Source organism: Alosa pseudoharengus, unplaced genomic scaffold, assembly GCF_046254945.1.
Source record: "Alosa pseudoharengus isolate Yale_2024_CS ecotype anadromous, Long Island Sound unplaced genomic scaffold, YU_APseudo_1.1 YU_APseudo_1.1_scf_16, whole genome shotgun sequence".
NCBI lineage: Eukaryota > Metazoa > Chordata > Actinopteri > Clupeiformes > Clupeidae > Alosa > Alosa pseudoharengus.
Genome location: NW_027468630.1, coordinates 37018191 through 37044155, shown reverse-complemented (window position 1 = coordinate 37044155; position 25965 = coordinate 37018191). Strand labels below are relative to the sequence as shown.

Here is a 25965-nt window from a genome sequence, read left to right as displayed (position 1 = left end):
CATGGCTCAAAGTAATGTAGCTAGGACTGAAACTACATAAATTCATCAAAGTGAATAATTTGTATAATAAACTGCCTCTCTGACACTGTGATCAGCAGCACCGGAGCACCACAGGGAACTGTGCTCTCTCCAGTCCTGTTCACCCTGTACACATCTGACTTCTGCTACAACACCGAGTCATGCCACATGCAGAAGTTTTCTGATGATACTGCAATTGTGGGGTGTATCAGGGACGAGCAAGAGGAGGAGTACAGGAGCCTGGTGGAGGACTTTGTGCAGTGGTACAAACTCAATCACCTTCAACTAAACACTTCAAAGACCAAGGAGATGGTGGTGGATTTCCGAAGGTCTAAGCCCGCTCTGCTACCAGTCTCCATTGATGGGGTCAATGTGGAGGTGGTAAGCACCTACAAGTATCTGGGTCTCCACCTGGACAATAAACTGGACTGGTCAGCCAACACTGATGCACTCTACAAGAAAGGACAGAGCAGGCTGTACTTCCTGAGGAGGCTGCGGTCCTTCAATGTGTGCAGCAAGCTCCTCAGGATGTTCTATCAGTCTGTTGTGGCCAGCGCCCTCTTCTATGCAGTGGTATGCTGGGGAGGAAGCACAAAGAAGAAGGATGCTGGGCGACTTGACAGGCTGGTAAGGAAGGCTGGCTCTGTAGTGGGAGCTGAACTGGAGTGCATCACTTCAATATCTGACAAAAGGACCCTAAACAAACTGATCAACATCTTGGACAATGAATGTCATCCGCTCTACAGCACTATCAAAAACCAAAAGAGCTTGATCAGCTGGAGACTTCGCTCATTGCCATGCACAACTGAAAGGCTGAGGAAGTCATTTGTTCCTAGGGCCATTGAACTGTTCAATGCCTCACTAAAGGGAGAGGCACTGACTGCCCACTACTGCTTACTACTGTTTTACTACTGTTTTACTATTGTACACAGCCTAATGTTTTCACTACTGTTTTACTGCTACACTGTTTTCATGCTATATTAGCACACATGATCAATGGCTGCGGTCAGGCTTCTGATACAATACTGAATGAATGAATGGCTATAACCATATTACCTCAACCTGTTCTTGCACTGAAATAGTTTTTTATTTTACCTTGTCTACATTATACTTTTCTCTCCTTTTTGTCTATATTATTTATGCTGGTCTCTAGACCTTACTCTTGCACTGTTGCACTAATGTTGGACTACTTTTTGCACCTTCACCATGACACTCACTCTCTTGAGCACCTTGCCAGGCATACATAACTAAGGACTATGGTTGGACTACTGTTTGCACCTTCACCATGACACTCACTCCCTTCAGCACCTCACCAGTCCCGGCCCTGTCACTACAAGCGTCTTATGCTTGATCACCCTCAAGCACATTGGACTTTCTCAATTTAACTTATATAGTGTATTTAGTATTTAGTTTTCTTAGTTTTCTTATCTTTCTTATCTTCTACTGTCTTTATTGTACAGTGGAGTTTAGTTATATGTTTATACTTATACTTATGTTTACCATTTCTGCTGTAAGTGCATGTTGTGTGTTATGTCTGTATGCTACTGAGACCCTTGAATTTCCCCTTGAGGATCAATAAAGTATCTATCTATCTATCTATCATTTGTCAACTCGCCGCAATGTAGATTTATTAACGCACCCGTGATGATCTACATCTCCATTTAAACCAAATGTTTTAGAGCGCACGTTGAGAGATGTATCCAGGGCAGGGCTGTACCTACACATATTTGTTGCACGTGCTACAAAAATCATTCTCGATGGATGATTTAGTAGGCTACCAACGTTACACCATTCCGATACAGTTTTGCCTATGGCTATACCGTGAGACTGAGACGCTTTTTGTTGTTTGAAGTGCATGTTTAGGGTGTGAGAGGGGAGTCGATGTGCTTTGATTCCAGCTTGGTAGTTGTAGTCTATGCGATTAAAAATCACGTGTGTGTGAAGTATCCAAACAATGATAACACTTTCATTATGACTGCTTTAGCCACAGACCTGCTGAAATGTATTATACTGATATGCAAAACTATGAACTTTTCTCCAAGAGGTGGCAGCTTAAGTCCGCTTGATACTGTAAGCCATTGGTTCCCAAAGGAGATTTTATTTGGGTCGCCAGCATAGCCTAGTGACAATTTATGTTATGTAATAGGCCTTGCATAGGGCCTACATTAGTTTACACGGTTTACACGGGCCTACATTAGTTTACACGGTTTTGTCCTCCCTCTCCCTCTATGCATTTTTGCATTTAGAATAGATCTGAAACTGGGGGGGCGAACACGTCGCAGAGGGGGCGCCAGTGCGTGGATATCTCAATCGCAAAATTAAACAATATTTATATCGGGCGCCTACCATAGACTAGGCTGGGTGAACCCAGCCTGATCTGGCGGCGATTTCTTTTTCGATTTCTTAAAAGATTGAGCTTGGTTTGGCGAAAGCCAGACTAACCATGGACCTCACAGTTGCACAAACAATAACAGACAGCAGCTCTTCAACTTGGCCTGTTAAAATGTGTATGAACAGTCTAGCGACGCATTTCATGAAGGCCCTTTTTGGACATGTCAGTTATTTGCACCACTGGGTAAAACTGCATTTTGTTTTAGACTACTGGCATTTCATTTGTGCATTGACAATAAATGTGAATATCATATGAACTAGATGACTAAACTCTTGCATATGTAGAAGAAGAAACATTCACAAAAATCCATGGCATGACCTCTCTTCTTGATAGCTGTTGAAAACTGCATGGAACTAACAGGTATTTATGTTTAATAAATAAATAAATAAATAAATAAATAATGCTGCTCCCTTCTGCTTTTCCCAAATACAATGTAGGCCTAGCCTACAGGTGTACCTTTCATCAGTCCAGTTGCAATGGATGGACTGTGATGAACTACCCTACTTGTGATTGTTTAGAGATTTTAAAGGTTTTATAACAATGCTACAATTTTTTTGGCAAGTGCTACAAATCTATTCACCTTTGCAGCGCCAGTAGGCTACTTTCTGTGCGGCGCGCAAACACACATGCCAAACAAGCATACACAAAAGTTTCAAGAGTGGGGGATGGAGTAGAAGATGGAGACTTATTGATTAATGTGATTTATTTTCGCGGAATGGATGTACAGGACTGAGCGGCGGTCATATTTTGTACCGCTATGTGGTACATCTAGTTAATGATGTAATGATGAATAAAAGTTTACATTTGCAGGAGAATGTCTGTAATGTCAAATATTTTTGTACCCCATGCCAACTTTACATTAAGAGTGAAAGAGATAAGAAGGGGGTACCTGTGCTAATGCCTCCAGTGAAGATCCAGGCTCCTGTAGTGACAGCTGCTTTGATCAAACCTTTGCCAAAAACCTGTTTAAGTTTGGGCTGTAGATCAAAGTTTTGCAGACCTCCATGCACTGAGATGAGAAGAGTTGGGAGTTCCAACTGCCACTCATGAACCATCAGATGAAGCAGTGCATCTGCCTTGGTGTCATAGGAGACACGTGTATACTACAATTGGGTAAGCACACACACACACACACACACAGAGCCACACACGATTGATTCAAAGCCAGATCCATAAAGAGAGATTTTCTTACTTTTACTTATATAGTGTATATAACAAATAAATGTAACAAGTGAAGATAGAGGCCAAGCATCAACAATATTGTATGTGATTAATTTAGATTAATTAATCACAGAGTATGTAATTATTGGGGGCCAAGTTGCGAAGGCACATTGTGTTTCTACATGTTCTTACCTATTGTTAGTGTGCTTGCTGAAAGCCGATATCTCAGCAACCCTTTCATGTATCAAAACAAAACTTAATACATGGACATCGGACCCAAGGAATACACTCAAGAAATGTGGTCACCTTTGATCTTTAAGGGGCGCTGCAATTAGCAAAAACATGTTTCAACTGCTATCTCTTCACGTGTGGATTTCAAACTTATCTCCAATGTTTGATAGGGGGCGCTTCAGTTAGCAAAAAAAATATATTATATATCAAAACCAAACTTAATACATATTAAATTTCCTTTAAATAAAGTTTATGTCCAATGAGCTACCAAAGTCTACTCATAACCAAGAGGCATTTGGGCTCCAGTAGGTTTAAGTTTTAGAACAGGCCATTCTTAGAAAAAATAATTCATGAACACTCCCACTTTTGGTAATTAGATAGTAGAGAAGAGGTAATGCTAAGGATTACAAATCCTACGATACAGGTTCAATCCCTACTATAGTCACATAATGAAGGTTTTCTATGTAACACAGGATTTGTAAAATAAGAGCAATACAGAATAGAATGCAGCAGTGAGGCCCAGTTCCCCGAAAGCATCTTAAGCCTAAGAGCGTCGTAAAGTCCCTCTTACGAACGTCTTAAAATTTGCCGACTGTTTCCCGAAACCATCGTAGCTTAAGAGCGTTGTGAAAACACTCATAGATCTACGAGTGCTCCAGAGTTCTCGTTACCGGCTTAGAGCGTCTTAACAGTACATCTCACTGAGGTCACCAACAGGACATACAGAGGAATTACAACTTAGAATACATAATCCAACTTATGTTCCCATTCTTTATTGTGTTTACCTGTGATGAATCAGATTTTAGCGTGCAAAATAGCATAGCCTACATTTAATGGTCATAATAATGTGATGAAAAGCGGACAAAAATGCAATCAAGGTATGAAACGAGACGTTGCCAGAATAGTTTGCCATTATCTTTGCTAAGTGAGGGATATATTTTATTAGGCCTATGAGGTAAAAGCAGAGAAAGGAACATGTGGTTTAGTCTGTAGGCCTACTGCATCAAAATCTAAACCTACACTCACTTTCTTACTCGACTTCTTTCTTATATTCAAACGTGTTCTTAGGTGACACAGCGAAAAATGATTGCATGGTGCAACAATCTAATCTTAAATAATTACAATTATTTATGTCTGTGTGTGGTATAACCAGGGCCTGAAGTTAACTTTTTTGGCCACCAGCCACTGGCAGGTGAATTTTGAAATCCACCTGCCACAGTGGTTTTTTACCAGCCAAAATTATTTTGTGCCCAAAATAAAGGTGAACGGCTCAGAAAATGCATAAGAATGGTTCTTGAACTTGTACAGAATACACATTACAGTATTCAAGTAAAAGTAAAAAAGTACTTTGTTAATAAATTACTCAAGTAGGCCTAACAAGTTACTTTTTTGTAGGCCTACATTTTTATATTTTTGATGGACCTTTAAAGGGATACAAAAGTATCCTTTATGCCTATTTGCTTTTCTCCTCCTCTGTAGGCTAATCATATAGTCAAACATATTTTAAAAGCCCAATTCAAATATATTTTATTTAATATACTTTGTCATAGCCAGAATAAACATTACGTGGCTATGGATTGAAAATCAGTCTTCCAATACATTGCAGCTGATTCTTCTGCTTTGCATTGCTAGAAGTCTGGTTATAACTTCACCATACAGACAATGTAACCTAAAAACAATGGCTATATTATGGGTAGACCTATATTTAGCCTATAATAGCCTAGGCATATCCATTCGGGTAGAGCGACAGAGCAGGCTATCTGTTTTCTCAGCCGACCGTTTCATGTCATGTCCTGCAACATTGAGGCTACATAAATGAATGCTAGGCTTTTTCTAACTTGTATGCTCGATTTCCAGTGCATTTGCTTTGCTTGTAAATTAAGTTGTAGGCCTACTTTCCTTGTCCAATGTGACTGTTGAACGATGTTGGCCAGAAATGAATATATGTGGAAGTTTCCGTGTCATGCCATACCTCTAGTCTCGTTGGCACTCTGGCAGCCTCACCAGAAGATGCAGCAACTAGCAGGACGTCATTGCGTTAACTGAGTTGTTAGCTATATAGAACATCTACTTCTGTGTAGTAGCAGATTCTCTGGTAGGCTACATAGGCCAGCCATCACTTTTATAATCGCGGGGAAAGGTAGCAATGCTTTCTGAAGCCCTGTTTCTTTTCTCCCACGCCGTTGTGTACCGGGGGAGAGGTGCTCTTTTCTCCCTTGAGATAGCTTACTTTCTCCAATAATAAACTTGTTCTCGTAACGAAAGGCAATTGAAAATGTAGCGGAGTAAAGAGTACATTTCCTACGGCAATCCCGACAGTGCATCTCCTTGCTCAGTGTTGTCTTATTGGCTACCCGCCAACGTGGCAGGTAGATTGACAGTTTCACCCGCCAAACACAAAAGTTACCCGCATTTGGCGTGTGGGCGGGTGCCAATTTCATGCCCTGGGTATAACCTACTTGGGTTGCTTACATGCATATGTCAAAGTGTTTCAAAAAATCCAGTGGAAACTAGATGGCAGAAGTGTGTAGGCCAATCTGCCCAGCAGCTTTTTCTACTTTGTCACCTACAGAGTTTGACAGGTACGATCTTTCAAAACGCCATGTTATTTCCCATAGAAAATCCACGCCCGGAAGTTGGATGGATACGGAAGTTAGGAGGCGGGATATATTCTGGAGAGGTCTATAGGGAGGGAAACAGAGCCGTATGGGAAAGTAATCTCATCGCCATCTAGTGGTTGCGTTCCTAGAGTTTAGCGGAGGGGATGGGATTTTTTTTTAGAAAAAATATATCTCGGTGCACATTGGGATCTTAATTTAATGCCTTCCATATGTTAGGCACTGGGGTCACCTCTATTGCTTCAAGTGGTCATACCTTATTTTTAGGATCAGTTGAATTGTTTTGAGTTTTTGTCGTAACATGGTGATAACAAACTACAGTTGCATGTGACGTCACAGGTTTGGGCGCTTAATCTCTAACTGATCAATACGGCAATTTGCTTAACTGGCTTACATATTTTTGTAATAACGGAAGGTGATGTAAACCGCGTGGTGATAACCTTTATGTCTGGATAACTGGTGTTGTGCTTCTACTCACATGAAGAGCTGGCAGTAAGTGGCAATGCTAACCAGGCTAATAAACAAACCATGCTACCGTGAGTAATGTCGAAGGGTAAAGTCACGTGGCTTTTTTGTAGTTCGTTTATGAAACAAAAGGAGCAATTTCGATTTTTTTAAATAAGGCAAAATAGGGTCTGACATTTTTACAGTTAGAAGATTATTACTGTATAGACACTGAAAAATATTTTTGGTGGATAAGATCGCTGATTTGGCTTCACAGTATTTTTTTTTTAAATAGGTCGATGAGATTACTTTCCCTCCCTATGGGACTTAACATTGGAGCTGCTCTTCGATAGGAACGCAACCACTTGGGGCGCTGGTTTTCACTTTCCCTCCCTATTCATGGGTTTCACCAGGTCCCTTACCACAGGTGTATAAAATTAAGCACCATGATTATGAATGCAGGCTGCATGGTGCTTGATTAATACACCTGTGGAAAGGGACCGGATGAAACCCATGAATACCCCAACCAATTTTATCAATGAAAACTTCCTCAAAAACTTCACATCATAGGCTTTCTGGCGATATGATTGGTTAAGGGATTTGTGGCGCGAATTTATTTTACTACGTGAAGGAAAAATCAAGAGTTGACGTCTCCCTCCACTAGAGGAAAAACAGCAGGAAGCACTATGCATCGTTGATCTTGACGTCGTCTAAAGGAGAAACTACTGGATCTGAGGTAAAAACAAGTCTTTTTAAGTTATTACTACTTGTTATCCATGTTATTACTTCAAAATCGTTTTTAAAAGTTATTTTTGCTGGTAATTACACCTTGTATGCATGGTCGTAACATAATGCGTGTGTGTGTTCACTTCAGCTGATATGACAGCTGGTATTTTAGCACACCGTAATCTTTAGTAAAGTCATTATTTTCAGTCATTTCTGGGGGGTTACTATATGTCAACCAAGATTACAGACCTACTAGGACTGACATTTTAACGATTTGTTCTATTTTGAACGATGTTCCTTGCTTGTCAGCTGATACAGAAAACTAGCTAAGTTAGGTAACGTTAGCATCAGAAGAGGCTGCAACATGTCCCTGACGCGTAGTCGCGATAAAGTTCACCCGTGCTTCATGACTGCCAACTTTATGTCAAGTACACCTAATCGGTATTTTATTGTCAAATAAACCTTTCATTATTCGTAATATGTATAGCACAATTTACAGTCGTTTGTAGCGAAGTCCTTAGATAGAAACATCTGACATGAATGACAACGTTAATGTTACGTTACCGACGTGAAGACTGTGTTGATCACCGATGGTGTAACGTAAGGATTTTATTCATTGACTGCTGTTTTCATGAATACACGACTGAAGATTTGTTATAAATGTGTCTTAGTATTGTTTAGCTTTTAGGCTGTAAGGTTGGCTGCTACGATTATGAGGTTTTTGGGTGGCTAACTATGATGGGAGCTCATACACCCAAGCCTACTCGTCGACACATTATTTTCTAAGGGGGTGTTTTGTCTTTACGCAACTGCAGTAGCCTATGCACGGTGTGTATGTGTATGCATACGCTGTTTAGATGTTTTCTGTCATATCTCCTGACTCATGTTCATGAATCAATGTTTGCTTGTAAGCTGGTATGCTATGTATGGTTTAGCCAAGGCAATAACACCTAGTGAGCTCTGAGACTAATGTTACCTCTCCAAGCAATATTGGAGTCCTCCAGTGACAATAATACTTTTAGTGAAAAGAGTCATGGTTGGTGGTGATTTAAGATTATGTGGAAGTAATGTAAAATAAAACTAAACAACCTATTTACTATCAGACCTGTGATTTTTTTTTTTGTTATTTTAGATGGAGGGAGAGAAGTATGTGCAACTGAGCCGACTGCTGATGGCAAACATGACCCCAAGGACCACGGTGGCATGGACATGGGACATGGATGGGTAGTTTCTGGATGAAGAGGAAGACAATGATGTGGTAGAGGAGGAGAGTAATCTCCCATCATCCTCAGCTGGGTAAGCATGTTTGTGTGTGTGTGTGTGTGTGTGTGTGTATGTGTGTGTTCGCCCAACTGGGCGTATGCACATTTCTGGTTGTGATAAGAGTGTTGCTTATAACAATAATGACCGGGATTATAGTGATAATAGTTTGGTTAGATTTGTAATTCAATTTCTAATTTTCTTATCTGACAATTTCTTTATTTTGAGCTTGGTCAAGTCCCATGTTAGGTAGAAAGCATACACTTTGCCTATCCTTCTAACACAGACAGGGACACCAACTCCAGTAGCATTTACACCTCATCGTCTGATAGGCTTAGATGGACACACACACACACGCCACAGCTGTGACAACACGCACACGGATCTGGTGTGAATGCGGCGTTAGTGTATCACCTTATGTGTAGGGCAAATGATATCGATAATTATATATTGTATCAAATTATATGCTGTATGGTTGTTAAATGTATTGAATTTCTTCTAATGTTTTAATTGTTTATATGTGCGAATGTTAATATTAATTGATGCTTTGATCATCATGTTAAAGTATTTTGTTGATCTTTGTTATACTGTTGTCTTGTCATTCTTGTAGTTCTAATAGTTACTGCTTGTTTGTAAACATATGTTTTGTTATTTACCTGAAGTTGTTGTTCCTGATTATTTAATGAAATTGTTAAAGACTTATCTAAATAAAATGATTTATTTCTTCTTTCGTAAACCTAACACATGTGCCAGTGTCTCTTATTCTTGTTTTCATAGTAGAATGAAGCACTAAGATATCCTATATTTAGCTATGCATCTTGTTTTGATGGTAAAACATCTTATATTTGTTACATGACCATTATATCTGTGTATTTTTGGTCAGATGTCAAACCAGGAAAGGAAAACATCCTACTCTTTAAAAATTCTACATGTTACTGCGACTTGCAGTTATGAGTAAATTAATCATAACTTCTGAACCAAAGGTGATAAATTGATTCTGTTTTTTTTCACTGAGGAGATCACAACACTCTCTATCTTTCACACACTATATATACAATAGACATTAGGTGAAAAGCAAGATTCATCTTTACAAATTGATATTTTCGTGTTTTTTGATGTTGAATTTTGAAGGTATTGTTTAAAAACAATGTGTGTTACACTCAAACTTATTAACTATGATATGTACCATTTTAAAGGGCTAGTTCTCCTGATTACAATGGTGGGTATATCTTATCTCTGCCATAGCATGGCCACACAATAAGCCTTTTTGTCTCACAAGGGCATCAAGTATGAAAAATCGGAATGTTTTGTGCCGTCTGCAAAGGTCTAATACATTTATCATAACTTTTGAACAAAAGGTGATACATTGATTCTGTTTTCATCACTGAGTAGAGTACAAAACTGTGAATCTCCCATACACTCTAAGTTTTTCTCTATCTACAACAGAAATTGGGGGAAAAATTAGATTAATCTTGACAAACTGATAGTTTTGTGTTTTTTGGGGTTGAATTTTAAAGATATTTTTTAATATGTGTGTTCTCCTCAAAATTATTTATTATATTTTATACCATTTGAAAGGGCTATTTCTCCTGATTATAATGGTGGGTAAATTATATCTCTGTCATGTAGCATAATCACGGCGCGGTCTGCAAAGGGTTAAACTGTAGGCCTATAGCTGTGACGTGTAGTCACCTGACATCACCATCAAATCAGAGGATATTTCAGAACTATTAACGTGGACAGCTCCCCTTAACCCTTAAAGGTGTAGGTTTTTGAACGTTCTAAGTTCTGCAACAATTGAAGGTTCTAAAATTCTATGTTGAATTCAATGAACCCAGATATTCTTTAGAACGTTCATTTCTCAACATTCCCGTCACACTGGTGTGACGGTACTCCTTTAAGGGTTAAGAGCATCTTAAGAGCAGTGCATGCGCGTTCACACTACGAGCATGTTCGGGAAACAGTCGGAAAAACCAAACGAACGATCGTTCGAATCCAGCAAAACCCTTCAGTGACGTTTAAAGCTTCGGACGTCATCAAACCGTGCTTATGCCAATCTGATATAACCTTCAACACACTGGGTCGACTTTGGTGCCTCAGTGTCAAACGTTCCATCACTAGCATTTGGGTCCCAACCTTTAAAAAGGAATTCCAGGATTTTTTCATATAAATCTCTTTCTCGAGGTCACTGTGTACTATAGGTAAAAAAAAAAAACTCAAACAATCGGTTTTACCTAGGTTGAGTTGTTGCAGTTGTTGCTTTTTTTCAGGCTATGTTTTCACCTCTGACAGCTCACAGGAAAAGTGACACTAGTAGTCACCTTTCTTGAAATAATTGAAAAGATTGAAATGTTAATAATATAATGGGGCAGGGTGTCCGCGCGGTAGTAAAAGGTAGTAAAAGGTAGTAAATAGAATCTACCAAAATTAAGGCCCTTGAAAGGTAGTAAAAGGTAATAAATGCAATTTGACTTGGTAGTAAATTTTTCATCACCACCTCAATATATAATGAGTTTAAATTTTTTGCTTAATATTTGTGTCTACATGTTTTAACTTAATCTTGCCTAATTAAAAAATATATACGTGCTAACAGGACCTGAGTGAGTCGGAGTCGATAGCAATGACGTAGAAGTAAACTGTGTAGAGTTCCGTGGTTGACAGCCTATCAGCGACGCCAACAAACAACATTTTCGCCTTTTTCAGTTGTTTTACAGGGATGCAAACAACGCGCTTTTTCGGTGTCTCCTTCAAGTTGCTTTGGGCGACTTATATGAATCGTGCAGATCCGAAGAGTTTTTTAGGGGCCGGGGATGCAGGGATGCTTTTCGGGGACTCTCGCGTTTTCACGTCATCTAGGCCCTACCGCAGGCTACCAGAGCAGCGTTTATCATATGGGCCTGCTTGTTGTCCGGTGCTTCTGTCACTCATCTGATAATATTTGTTCATGTAGCAAAGGAGCGGTAGATGTAGGCCTAGGCTAGCCTATAACTCTGATAGCAGCTAAGAAAATATAGGCTACACTCACTCCGTTAGGAGGCAACTCTCAGTTTACACTAGGCTACTTCAGCTGTTTTAACAACTGTGGACTTGACTAGTGTAAGCTTTCGTTCAGCTGACGGTAGCGCTGCCATCTGACTGTGATCATCCAGAACCGTGCAATAAAATTCCACCTAGCCCATCAGTAACAAAGTTCGAACTAGTCACTGACATAGTAACCGACAACATTTTTTTTAACGTAACCTAGACCTAGTATCTAATGTTACGGAATTGCAAGAAAACGAGTGAAAACAATTCCTTACTTTTAACCACGCAAGTGCGCGTGTCATTTATTAAAAGGTAGAAAACTGAATCAAAGACGGCACTGTCCATCAACAAAAACAGCATGCAGTTTAAAAGTCCCGTTATTTAAAGAGACAGCGATCACTCAAGACAGACCTACACAACTGAGCGATGAACGTGACATTCTTTGAATAGCCTATAAAACACTGCATTTAGATGACAACTGCGTGAAGAACCACGCTAATCTAGTTAATGGCGAATTAAGTTTATGGCATTCACATTTAAATCATGCAATAGCCTATGAAAACTTGATCAGTTAAATTGTTCTCATAAAAGGAACAGCAGGCCTACAAAATATTCCTAATAGGCTAGTTTTATTGCAGTGACAGAAAACTGCAACATAGGAGTTTTAAAACCATGTTAAATTTGAAAGCATCTAGCTAGTGACAGGAGGGTTTAGGGGGGAAAAGAAACTCTGTAACCTACTTGATTCCACAGTCAATGTTCAGTATTTGGCCTATAATTTAGCCTATAATATTGGCATTTGAATCCATGAAAACTAACCAAAATCTATAATTTCCTATCGACAACAGACCCCAGTAACGCATCGAATCGCATTGCTACACATTTTGAAGTATTGAAAAGAATCAAATCATTAGCTTAAAGAATCTATATTGTATCAAATTGTGATTAAACTTGATTTACACTCCTAAATGGCATCCTTACCTACCTACCTAACTGTTGTTTTGGGAAGTATTTATCATGCAAGCATCGTGCATCCATGCTGAGTAATGCAATGAAATCATAGTTTTCAATTTTGCATTAGTAAAGCAGTCCACTGATGTGCATGTTTTCACGGACTGCTTTAGTGTCAAATGTGCAACAACAATACCATACCAATAATAATGGCTTTATATATCCATAGAAATAGATTTCTGGGCCTATCCTTAGACTGGAGTTGTTGTTTTTTTTTTTTTTTTTTTTTGGGGGGGGGGGGGGGGTAGTCGGTGGTGTTTGTTCTTCATTTTTCACCACACATGTTTGGTGTTTTAGCGTAATTTGTGCCAAGGTTATCATTCACCTTATTAGGGCTAAGGGCTGGTTAGGATAACTCAAGGGCTAGGGTTAAGGTAAGGACAACTGAAACTGAACTCGACACTACAAAAAAACATTGTCATTGACAATCACCATACTTAATGATCACAATTAGAAATTATTAGTGTACCTAATAATAGCATAAGTATATATGATTTATACCTTATAGCAAGTAGTAAGTCGTGCTTTGCATACCCCCCCAAAAAAAGGGCTGCTGCTTGATGTCGTGTTGGTAGTAAAAAATATTGTGGAGGTAGTAAAAAAGGTAGTAAAAGGTAGTAAATTCAACTCTATGATTCCTGCATATACCCTGTGGGGGAACATTTTAAAAAGCTGAATTCTTGAAAGGCCTCTTGGTGCTTGACCTCATCATGCCCTGCTGTCACACAAACCATGGCTTTGCTGCTATGACCTCCTCCTTGGAATTCGATTACACCATATGCATCTGTAGGTGAAGCCTGTGTATGTTTGGTCACTGACCACTTCTCCCCCTCCACTGTATAATCTTCATTCTTAACAGCTGAACCCGATAAGAGGCCCACATGCTGACTGGACAATCGACCACAGCAACATCTGGTTGAGGAAAGAGCAACAGACAAAAATATTTTACAATCATTCTCTCTTTTCACAATACACAAACACACAGAGAAAGCAAGAGAGAGAGAGAGAGAGAGAGAGAGGCTGCATTTACACTGGCATGCCTTGATGTTCTTATTTTCTGCCTATATCCGATTTTTTGGACTACATCTACATTTGAGAGAAGCCCCTATGAGATATGTGTTTGCATGTTTCTAACTTGTATAACACTTGAGGCAATCCGCATGCACACCCAAGGAATTTTGGTCACTGAAATGAAAGCAAACAAACAGACAGCACTGCAAATGTACGAAATAAACTTGCATTAGAGTATTTCAGTGGCTAGTTGTTTACTTTCATTTCCAAAGTATCTTGAGAAGTCCGCATTCTTTCATTAATTCATTCATTGCAGCTCTACTTTACTCTTTTGACTTGTAGTGGCACAGTATATTCCTCCATTACCGAAATGCATTCATTGCAAAGTAAACACCTGGGTTTATTAGGCTGTGTAAACAATACTTGTCAGTCCATTCTGACTGGAACTGCCGTTTAGGCTTTAACATTATGGTTACTGCTGCCAACATGGGAATTCCTGTGTAGGTTATACTGTAGGCGCGTCCGTAAATTGGCATTCCGAGCGCTCTGAGCACTGAAACTTTTTAACAGAGTGTTATTCTATTTTCAGTGTGTCCTAGTGAATTCACCAGCGCACCCTGTTATATCTGACAGACCAAACTCACCCAGCGCACCCTAAGCCTGTTATATCTGACAGACCAAACTCACCCAGCGCACCCTAAGCCTGTTATATCTGACAGGCCAAACTCACCCTAAGCACCCAGCGCACCCTAAGCCTGTTATATCTGACAGGCCAAACTCACCCTAAGCACCCTAAGCCTGTTATATCTGACAGTCCAGTGATAGACGTGAGCCGCGCAACATTGTTTACTTTTGCAGTCAATTTTGCTGTCGTTTTATTTGATTGATGTATTCACAACACACCACATGATTGGCACAATGTATTCACATGTCGACTTTTTTGCTGCGGAAGGGGCGAGATATGTGTAGACAACTGCCATATTTGCGTTACAAACTAACCCCATGTATTTCTATTGAGCATTTTTGAGTGCTGTATCTCCTCATTAGAAAGTCTCTGCTTGAGCTAGGTAAAACTGATTGTTTTTGTTTTGTTTCGTACTGACAGTACTCGTTGACCTCAAGAAATGGAGATCTATGTGAAAACTCGCCGGATTTCTCCTTTAAACTTAAACAGCTGCCTGTTGGATGGGTAAAATAGTCATCTTTGGGTCTTTGAGTCTGGATAATAATAATAATAATAATAATAATAATAATACGCTTTATTTGTATAGCACCTTTCATACACAGAATGCAGCTCAAAGTGCTTTACATTTGGAACATGTAACACAATAAAAAAAATCAGTCATTCTTCTTTGTTGTTGTGGCTGTTTATGATCCAATCAGCAACATATCAGAAATACTTAGTAGAGTATATAAGCTTTGCTAACAAATGCTTAGACTTAAAAAAGCTTAGGCCCCATTCATGTGGACGCTTATGTGGTTAGCCTTAGTATTTAGTATGTGTTGTGATTATATGACTTTATATACAAACATTTAAGGAACACAACAACCAGAAGACTGGCAGCTTTAACACTTATTGGTTGTGAATTTCATTTGGGATGAAAATGATTTCAGAGATGTTGCAGGGACTGGATATCTTTGCAGTTGGTTCAAGAATAGTCCATTTGAATTTTAAAAATGGCTTGTATATTCAGAGGGTTCAGGTTATTCAGTGCTATTGTAGCCAACCGACAGCTGTTTTACCTGTCAGTGGGTTAAAGTTCTATTTTTGTGACCTAACCATTATATCTCTATGCACACAAAACACATAACATTACCCTGTATTTGTGGTTTACCTGTTGGGGTCTTTGCTGGGAAGAATGTAAATACACTCTCTCTTCTGAAATGTCTTCTCAACCCAGGCCTTTTGACTCTAAGGGAGAAAACAGATAAAAGGGTCAGACATTAGCATTTGTGTAGCGCCATATATGGGAGACCTTCATTTGTGCATTTTAAGGAATGGATGTCAAATAAATGGACTTAGGCATGGATGTCAAATAAAGCACATATAAACAGTTTTTTTAATTAGTATTTTAATTATCACTTACAAGAGATCAGTGTTTGGAAAGTTACTGAAAATTAGTAATTAGTTACAGTTACTAGTTACTTCTTTCAAAAGTAATTGAATTACCTTACCAATTACTGTATATCAAAAGTAATTAGTTACTAGAGAAAGTAACTTTTGAGTTACTTTTAAGTCTGCTTTTAAAATGTCAATATGAACAGTACTGAAGTCACACACACAATAAACCTAATTTTTAGACCTATTTATTGTAGTTTCAACGGGCCTTCAAATCAATAGCCTTGTGCATGAGTTCTCAAACTTTTTCCGACCACAAAACATTCCACAATGCATGAAGGCTTCCCTGACCTTTTTTTGTGCCACCCTCACCATTTAGGTGGTTTGATAGATATGTACAGCACACTGCCTACTGCTTGCCTTCTACTACTACTAGTATGCATGGTGGTGCACTGACACTGAATTCTGCAATATAGTAAGTTATTATTATCATTATTATTGCAATCCTATAAGCTACTGTACATGGAATGAGTTCAATGGGATGTAATGTGAAACAATGTTAAATGGCTTATTTCCAAAGCAGTTATTGTCTGCTCACACACACATACAACCTTAGGTTATCCTCATCCTGCTTTGAACACAGTTGTATTATATAGCATTTTAAGCACCACCAGTTTGGGAAAAGCCTGCGCTTCACAAGTGCTGACCTACCGAAATAAGTTCTAATGCGTATCCGAGGGTTTGGGGTTGTCGCGCACTATGCAGAAGGTTACTCTTCGGCTGATAAGGTGTTCCAGAGAGAAGTTGCATGTTCTGTCGCAGACAAATGAATCCATAACACCTAGGACGTCAATTCCGATGTAAACATACTGTGCAAATAACTCAAGTCGCTGTAGTATGTACGGTAGGCTATTTGGAGGTTTCTTTATCTGGTAAGTGAAATCTGCATTTTCCTCTCGAGTTAAACGTGTGCTTGCTTGTATATATATAGGCTACTGTATAGGCCTATTGGTGTTGTGGCGTGGCTATGTTGTAAGAATGAGAAATTGATATAACGAGGCTTTTGCGCAATAGGCGAAAAAGAGCAGAGATAAAATAAACAACAATGCGCTTTTACTGTAGTGGAGCTTACGAGATGGAAACAAAAGGGAAAAGGCTTTTAAGATGCCCATTTAAATTGTAGCCTAATGCACTCGTGTGTGTTTTAGCATAAATACGAAATAAGGAGGAATGTGAGGAGGCTCCTATTAACTGTAAAGAATGCATCTGCAATCTAAACATGTACACAATCGCTGGAAACACAGCTAATGTCGGGAGACGTTAGATCAGAAGCAGCAAATGTGCATCTGTCATCTTGTCTGCAGTCGTTCATTCAAGATCAACAAAGTAACGCAAATAACAAACTCTTTGAAATTTCAGTAATTGTAATTGCATTACTTGATTTACAAAAATACTTTGTTACATGCTCTTTACCACTAAAAGTAGTGGAATTACAGTACTTACTTTGTAACGCATTACTCCCAACACTGCAAGAGACAGAATCAGATAAAAGCTGTTTTCTAAAGAACATTTGATTCAAGTTCAGCGTATGTTGCAAACTATTAGTTTCTCAGCAAAAGCAACGACGAAACAGTAACAAATAAATGTAAAAATGTATCGATCGTGGAGTTGTATAATAAGCGGGATAATGTATAGAACGCCGGTCATTATCGGGAAAATAAGACCCTTCAGGGCGAAGCAAGACCCCTCCTGCTGGCAGGTTGGGGTCCGGTTCACTCTGTCGGGACTTCATTTCCCGATAATGGCTGGCGTTCTATACATTATCCCTTAACAATATTCTACATTATTCCACTGCTTGGTTGAATTTCCCATTGTCCTACGTAATTTAGAACGACCATTAACCGTATGTTATCTGCACACCTATGAAGTAGATCAATTTTTTGGCCGTATCACTTGTATAATAATTCGCCAAACTCATTGTGAAGTTTAAATGAACTGTCACGTTGCATCCGAGCTGTAAAATGCAGACGTTCAGAACATTGCAACATTGTAGCATATGACGGAGGTGGCTTTTAGCTAGATGGATGACAGCAGGCTATGTAAAATAGCGATGTTTCAAAACTAAAGTTCATCAGAATCTTGGGATACGCCCGCTTGACAACGGGAGAGATAGAACTAACGACTGGCCTTTGGCCGTAGTAGCAACCATCCATTTAGAACTAGTAACGGCAGTTTGTCCTGTGAGTTGAGAAATTAGTTGATATGTGTCGGAAGAAATTAGTTCTACAAACAAGACAGTTTTAGCGATTAAAACGTTTAAATTGTAACAGGAAATGAACACAACGCAAGTGGCAACAGTGGAATAAGCGGGATAATGGACTCCACGGTGGTCTGTTCACAGAAGTTAATGCACTACGAGGTTTAAACGGCCCTCCGCTTCGCGTCGGGGCCGTTTTACAACCTCGACCGTGCATTAACTTCTGTGAACAGACCACCGTGTCGTCCATTATCCCTTACATAATTGTAGAATTTTAACATTAGGGCAATTCCATGCAAAGGTCATCCTTACCATGGAAAAAAAAAGTTGTGCATACGCAAATAGAACTGTTGTTAAAATCTTCATTTAGGTCTATATTTTATTGTTTGTAACTGATCTGATTGAATTTGATGGAGAATGACACTCTTTTTACATCATAAATATGGTGTGCAACCATACAGAAACAACATATTTCACATGGTAATATTATACATATTTCAAAAGTGGATAAATGGACCCAATGTTCAAACAAATTGTGTCATTTGACAAATTCCAGATTGACAAGGGAATGGTAGAGTAATGTCTACATTTGTAAGGCTTTTGTTTTTAAGTCAGCAAGTTCCATGGCCATGTCACATCCATAACGTTTTATAGGAAAAGTTTATGCTACACATACAGTGTTGATGCGACAATGTCCATAGTGTCTGTGCAAAGCTGATTTATATCAATGTAAAGGTGTGATGACCAAATTGTGCCCCTTTCTTACTTTTAAAACCTTTAATGGTGCGTTATGGATGTGACGTTATGGATGTTACATAATGTGAATTTACAAGACTGGGGACTTTATTATACCTCAAAGCCGATAAAACGTCTGTTCTGGTGGCATGTCAGTTTCAACGCATTTCAACTTTCAAGATTATTAGGTTGATCAAAACCACAGGGAGGCCTTGCCTAACCATTAGCAAAACAAACATAATATTAAAATACCTCCAGTGATTAGCCTAGCCATAGCCTATTTTCAAGTGGCCTAATAACGAAAATCTGAGCGATTATCATTTGAAGTGTCAGGTCCTCTGTAGCTAATACCCACAGAGTAACATGAGTAAGGGCAGCAATAAACTAGATGTACCGCATAGCGGTACAAAATATGACCGCCTCTCAGTCCTGCATATTCTCTTCGCAAAAATAAATCACGCTTGTCAATTTGTCTCCATCTCCTACTCCTGCAACTCATGTGCATGTAAATGTGTGCATATGTGAGTTTGCTTTTGTTTATAAGAGTGTGTGTGTGTGTCTGTGTGTGTGTGTCTGTGTGTGTGCATGTGCGTAGGGGTGCCTGTGTTTGTGTGTTTATGTGTGTGTGTGTGTGTGTGCGTGTGTGTTTGCATGCCCACATGCGTATGCGTGCCTGTGTGTGTGTGTTTATGTATCTGCATTCATGTGGGTGGGTGTTTGTGCATGTGTGTGTGTGTGTGTGTGTGCTTGCCTGTCTGTATGTGTTTATGTGTGTGTGTGTGCTTGCCTGTCTGTATGTGTGCGACTGTGCGTGCGTGCGTGTGTGTGTGTGTGTGTGTGTGTGTGCATGTGCGTGTGTGCACGTGCGCGTGCATGTAATTTATGTGTGCAAATCACAAATGAGTGGGTATGGGTTAGGTTGATGCAGGCTCTTGAGACTAACATACCATAAATATGTTGTCATCTTGGGTGCAACGGTTCAGGTAGGGCTAGTTATTTAGGGGAGTGGCCACCAAGTTTCATGTTCCCTGGTGTTTCAGTAACCCGGGAATCACTGACCAAAATTGATGACAGTAAAAAGAAAACAATTAATTTCTTTTTTATATTTTAAATTACTTGTTGTCCTGATTCTTCCTGTGGATCTTAGTGGGCACTGAGGAAGCAATAATTTCATCGCTAGTCTTTCATGATTACTATTTCAATTGTTTCATATCAAAATTCACTACTTAATTATGTGTTTTATGTAGTTTGTCGAGGACTGGTTCAGACACGTCACATCCATAACGCCAGTTTTTCCTACATAATGCATTACGAAAATGACGCATAGTTTCAAAAACACACTTTTTGTGTTCATTCAAGTCTCCTTCATGGTACATATATCATAGTTTCGGCAGTTTCCTTCAAAATTCACAGAGTTTGTAGAAAACCTGTAATCTCTCACAAAAGTGTGTCCATTTCATGTCACATCCATAACGCTGATAAAATGCCTTGTATTCTTAGGATGAAATTGATTATATGAAATTTGAGGATTTCTCAGTATTCAGAGGACAGAGGTTGCATTAAATTATGCAGATTAATTCACTGAAACTAATTTTGCCTCCACTCTAAGGCATTTTGTTTACCAATATGAGTCCAATTGTCACATCCATAACGCTGGAACTGCCCATTAATAATAAATGACACATAGAGCCAGTGTTAATTCGTTTCTCTCTTCATTTATGGTTAGGATGCAAAAAATAGGCCTACAGTGCTGGAGAAAACAAATGCAGTGATTAGTTTCACCCTGCTGAGAAGACCGGTGCTGTAACAGCACTGATATTTTCGCAGTGGCACAAGGCTAGTGATATTTTAACAACACTATTTTAATCCCAGGTTTTATTCTGGAAGCTACTTTTCCTAACAAGCAAAGCCTTCTTTCTACTTCTATACTGCATTAATGACTATACAATATATGCTTCATGTTTTCATCTGCATGTGTTCATTTATAGCCTACTCTGTAGCTAGGTGCCATTTGCAATATTACAGTAAATGTTCCACAGGTATAGTCTACCATCGTTAGACTTGTTTAAGGTGTGTGTAGCTTTTGTTTTCTATTACTAAACTACACTTGCTCAGTTTGAAAATACTACAAGGTAGTAGGCTACCAGTCTGCGGAGTCAAACCAACCTGGTAACTTGCTCTCCCCGACCTAGAGAGTCACAAATTGCTTTATAGCAGTTGTACAATAACCTACTGTTTGTATTAAATTGTGTAATAGTGCCAGTTGACATGGCTCTTCAAAGATTATCTTTGCCTGTTTGTAAACAAATCCACATGTACCATGTCTAGGGGGAAGGGTGCAAAGTAACCATGAGTGGTATTTAAGACAGTTGTCTAACATACAAATAGTCTAGGGGTAGCCCAGTAGCAAGAAAGCCCTGAAACTGCACTGGTTACCTTTAAAGGGATTAAACCTACTGTAAAGCAATATTTCCCCATGGCAGGGGAGAGTTGATGCATCTCATGGAGGTGATCCTGGGCTGGGCTGTGTGCGTCCAACCATGTGCTTTTGTTTGTTTTGATCCTCCTTGTGTTCAGATCCCACCCTCACCTGTCAAACTCTTTGGCCATTTTGTTCTCATCTGTGTCTTGTTTGGCTTGTTCTGTTAATTATCTGCCCACCTGCTCTTTTTGTCCTAATGATTTGGCCTATTTATTCTGTGTTGTGTCAACCCCAGTTCAATTTGTCAGATACAGTAGTTCCAGGATTTTTTAAAGCTCTTAATGGATTATTAGCCCTTTCTTACATCACAGAGCTTTTAACTCCCTACTCTGCCTCAAGGTCACTCAGGTCATCCTCTCAGCAACTCCTCACAGTCCCATACGCACATCGTAAAACCAAAGGAGATAGGGCTTTCTCAGTAACTGTCACTAAACTTAGGAATAGCCTCCCTCCCCATGTCAAATCTTGCCAAACTATCTCCAGTTTTAAGTCTAGTTTAAAAACCCACCTTTTTACCCTTGCTTTTAGCTCTGTCTAAATAACTCTCTGGTTTTCTTATCCTTACTGGTCCAATTTTTTTTATTGATTTTGTTGATTTTTAGTATTATCTTATTTTGGACTTTTTAGTAGCCCCTTTCTGCGTTTATTTTTTATTTATTCATTTAGTCTATTTTTTATCTCTAGTTTTATGAGCATTGTAACCTTTATCTCTGGTCTTATTGTCATATTGACGCCTTTACTATATATACAGTATACCCCGTTATTTATTTTTATTTTGTTTATCAATCTCCCTCTTGCTTTTTTGTAAGATAGCCCTATGAAGCACTTTGGGTCAACTGTTGTTGTTTTAAATGTGCTATGTAAATAAAGTGACTTACCTTGGGATAACCCATCACCAAGATATGCAAACAAATAGAATAATATCCAAGAAAACATGTGCGGTGGTCATGTCATGCTTTTTTTTTTTTTTTTAATTAGAATACAATGCATGCACTGCCAGCATTCATGTCTTCCCTCAAGGGAAGCCCTGGCCTTTGTTCGTCCTTGTCCCAATACTACTGTCCTACTGTGTTGTACAGGTTTGTGTACTAGTATTAGTTTAATACCATCTAAAATCACTGGAACCTAAAGGCTCTTGGAGCTTATTGCTTTTCCAAAATGACTACAATTATTCATAAAATAAATGCACAGCAACAAGAAATGTAATGATTTATTTATATATAATCATTCTTCCACCTAGAAATATATTTCTTATATCAGAATGGTTGCAAAGTAATGTTGAGACTATACTTTTGTATCAATTTGCAATAGCTCAGTAATTTAGAATGAAATGTGGTCAACTTGAAAGGTTGTGCTGCGTTTTACATAGCATTGAATATGATTCAGCATCATAATTAAGGCCTTGAACTATCCGTTTTAGAATGACTGTTTGATGCTCAAGGTTCCTCATGTTAATTTTGAGCTGTGCGAGTTAGCCTTTTGTCCCTACTTCCTGGTAATCTTCAATACACTGTAAAAATGAACTCTCTACTTTCCTACTGTATGGTCAATTCAGATATTTTATCAGAAACATTCCTACGCCAATCTGTACTTTTTTTAAATTTATTTATTTTATTTCATTTAAATTATCTTTTCTTTCCCCTAATTGTATGCATGCCATGGTTATATTTTATATATAACCATGTTCCTGCCAGTTACAGTCAATCAGGAAGTTGCAGAGTATGGTAACGCATTATGCTTGGGCATGTACATAATCTATAGACATTTGAAATTACATTTTGTACTTGCTTACAGGTTTACTTGGAACAGTTATCTGGATGAGTCAGAAATTGCTTTTTGAAAATACTCTCCTCGTCTTGACAGAGGGATTTGGTGACATCGCCCATCCGTTGTTTTTTTTACACAATCCATAAGAGGTTGAGGGGAAAGGACTGCAAAGCCGATTATTTAAATCCTACTGTGCTTATTTTGCCATTTTATGAGAGTGTGCAGCGAGATTAAATGCACATCTGCAAACCATCTGATTGTTAAACATGGATCAGAAGATTGACTCCAGCTGCTCTACTTTTACTCTAATCATTTTGACTGTTGGACTTAACCCCTTGAACTGTGACAAACCTGCTTGATGAGGACCCATATTTATTTTGCCATATTTATTTTTGGGAACCTTGTTAGGATAAATGGCATCATAAACTCCTTAAAACAACAGGATTTACAGCGGGGAAAATAAGTATTGAACACGTCAACATTTTTTTCAGTAAGTATACTTCCAGTGAGGCTATTTGCATGAAATTAGTATTAATTTAGGTAATCCACACATATAAAAAAATCCAAACACACAAGCACAAAAAAATATGTAGTTGAGCAAACAGGAATCTATTTTGTGCTCCACAAATGTCTTTTCATGTTTGCTAATATCAATGTATGTGCAATAACAGCCCCTTTTCATTCAGTTTCACTCTACACGCTCACAAACTGTTCCTCCGATGGTGCTGGCGATTTCTCTTGCGCTCGCTCAACTTCATCTGTCTGCTCGCTCAAAACTGTAGGATTTTTTTACTCTTTTTTGAAGAGCCAATCAGCACGCTGCTTACTATCTAGCCAACCAACCATTTGGCGCTTCCCGCCGACCTCCAAAACCAGAGCCAAGACGTTGGTAGACAACTTTTTTGACAGCGACAAGGTAAGGCACAGGTGGGTGACTAGTACAGATTTTACCAAGAACATGTATGAACAAGGGGTGTGCATACAGTATCAATCATTTCTAATATTAGAATAACCGACAGCTATTTGGTTAGTCACGTTTTTTTTCCAAATGCTATTTTGAGGGTGCATCTTCCAGTGTGCTTAGCATCAAGTCTAGCAATCTGAATTTGATGGTCTCCCTTTTATTTCTTGTTTATTTCTCGGCAGTGTGTAGGCTACACTCACAAATACAATAAATGCACAGAAACGGGAAAATGTCTCACGGCTCGTGTCCATTATTGCGGCGCATAGACGCTTGCAGACGCCTAGCCCTCTCTCCAATCGCCGCTTGTGGGCGTGTATAGTAAGTGTATGGTGTAACGTTTTATTTTTTGTAATTACATAATGCCAGCTAACGTAGGCTACTAAAGTGGAGGTAGCCTACTACTGTTAACATATTTTATTGAAACACTCACAAATATCACTGACATGTTCCTCCAAAGCACATTCTGTCTTGGTTCAAGTCGCCAACAAGGTCTTTTTGATAGGGTGCAGTGGCGAACTTGTTCTAAACTTAACTTCTTCGCCACTATATAGCTTAATATATTTTCATAAAACCTACACGATTATCAGGCGAAACAAATATTTCTGGCAGGCTATTGTTGCGGACAGGAAGACTAGAGCAAAGGACAGAACTTGTTTACCGAAGATGTACTTTCATTGGCTAACCGCCTTGCGTTAACCGCTCTTATTTGCATAAAGTTCAGCCGAGCCCAACTTCTTGACGCGCCGCCTTACCAAGGTGCATTGCGGAAGCGTAAACCACGCCTTGCCGCTCTCCATAGGAAATCAATGGGCTATGTGCGGCGCGGTGGGCTTTGCCACGATAATGGACACGAGCCGCCAGATTGACTGTGTAATGCAACTGCTAGATTCTTACTTAACTTATCATTGGGTCGCAGGAATTCTGTGATCGTATGATGTCTATGCTAGCAGGTGATGTTATGCTATGCTGATTCTAATGTTAATGCTAATATTAATGTTAATGTCTTCAAATCATAGTTTGTTTCTCATGTTGCATCTTATATGAGACATTTGAATCTGATTTGGCGATTCAATCAGATAGGCTGACATTACTGTTGTTCACTTTCTACTCATGGGTAATGGTTAATGTTACCAATATTTATGACAATTTGCCATATTTCATATTAAACCAAGCAAAAGGCATGTTAACTTTAGTCAGATGTTTTTTTTTTTCTAACCCATGGCTACACATTTTACTTATTCCTATTGATAAATTGCAGTGTGTAAGCTACATAATATGCATATCTAACATTATGGGGAGACTGTAATAGACTGATCTAATGTTTCAAACTTATTCAACCCCCCCCCCCCCCTGTTTTTTTTTTCACAAATCGCACCCTGTATACACATGAAGAACTACACGCACAAATTGTAAAAACTATTTATTGCAGTATATGGGTCCTTTACAGCCAGGGCAAATTAACTGTCCTCCAGTGTCTGACACATTGATACCAGCCCTGGCAGCAGTCACATTGTTGTCATGTAGACATCAGTATGAACTCAAAAGAATAATTCATGTATTGAGTCTTGTGTGCAAGGATAACAATCCCCACACAGCAAACAACTTGCCAATGTTTCAATTTTTTCCCAATTTCACCTGAGAATATCAACAAATCCACAAAATCTGAGATACCACTGCTACAGGCTGGACTTGGAAGGTGGACCCTTAGTATATTAGTGGTGATGTTGATCATAAAGAGGTAATATTTTTAGCTATATTTCAGATTGAAGTTCTTCTCTGCTCAGGGGTGACACCAGTTCAGGCAG

At 39.0% G+C, this 25965-nt stretch overlaps 1 protein-coding gene across 1 annotated transcript in view; it reads right to left on the bottom strand.

Moving 5' to 3' along the window:
• The window catches only part of LOC143125302 (transient receptor potential cation channel subfamily M member 1-like), a 186616-nt gene extending 164294 nt beyond the window's left edge, over window positions 1-22322 (bottom strand). The window contains exons 1-4 of the mRNA XM_076286642.1: window positions 22308-22322; window positions 15732-15808; window positions 13617-13797; window positions 3300-3513 (exon numbers count right to left, since the gene is read on the bottom strand). Of these exons, the coding sequence (XP_076142757.1) occupies window positions 3300-3513; window positions 13617-13797; window positions 15732-15808; window positions 22308-22322 (487 nt within the window). The remainder of the gene's footprint in view (window positions 1-3299; window positions 3514-13616; window positions 13798-15731; window positions 15809-22307) is intronic.
• Between the last annotated feature and the right edge of the window lie 3643 nt (window positions 22323-25965).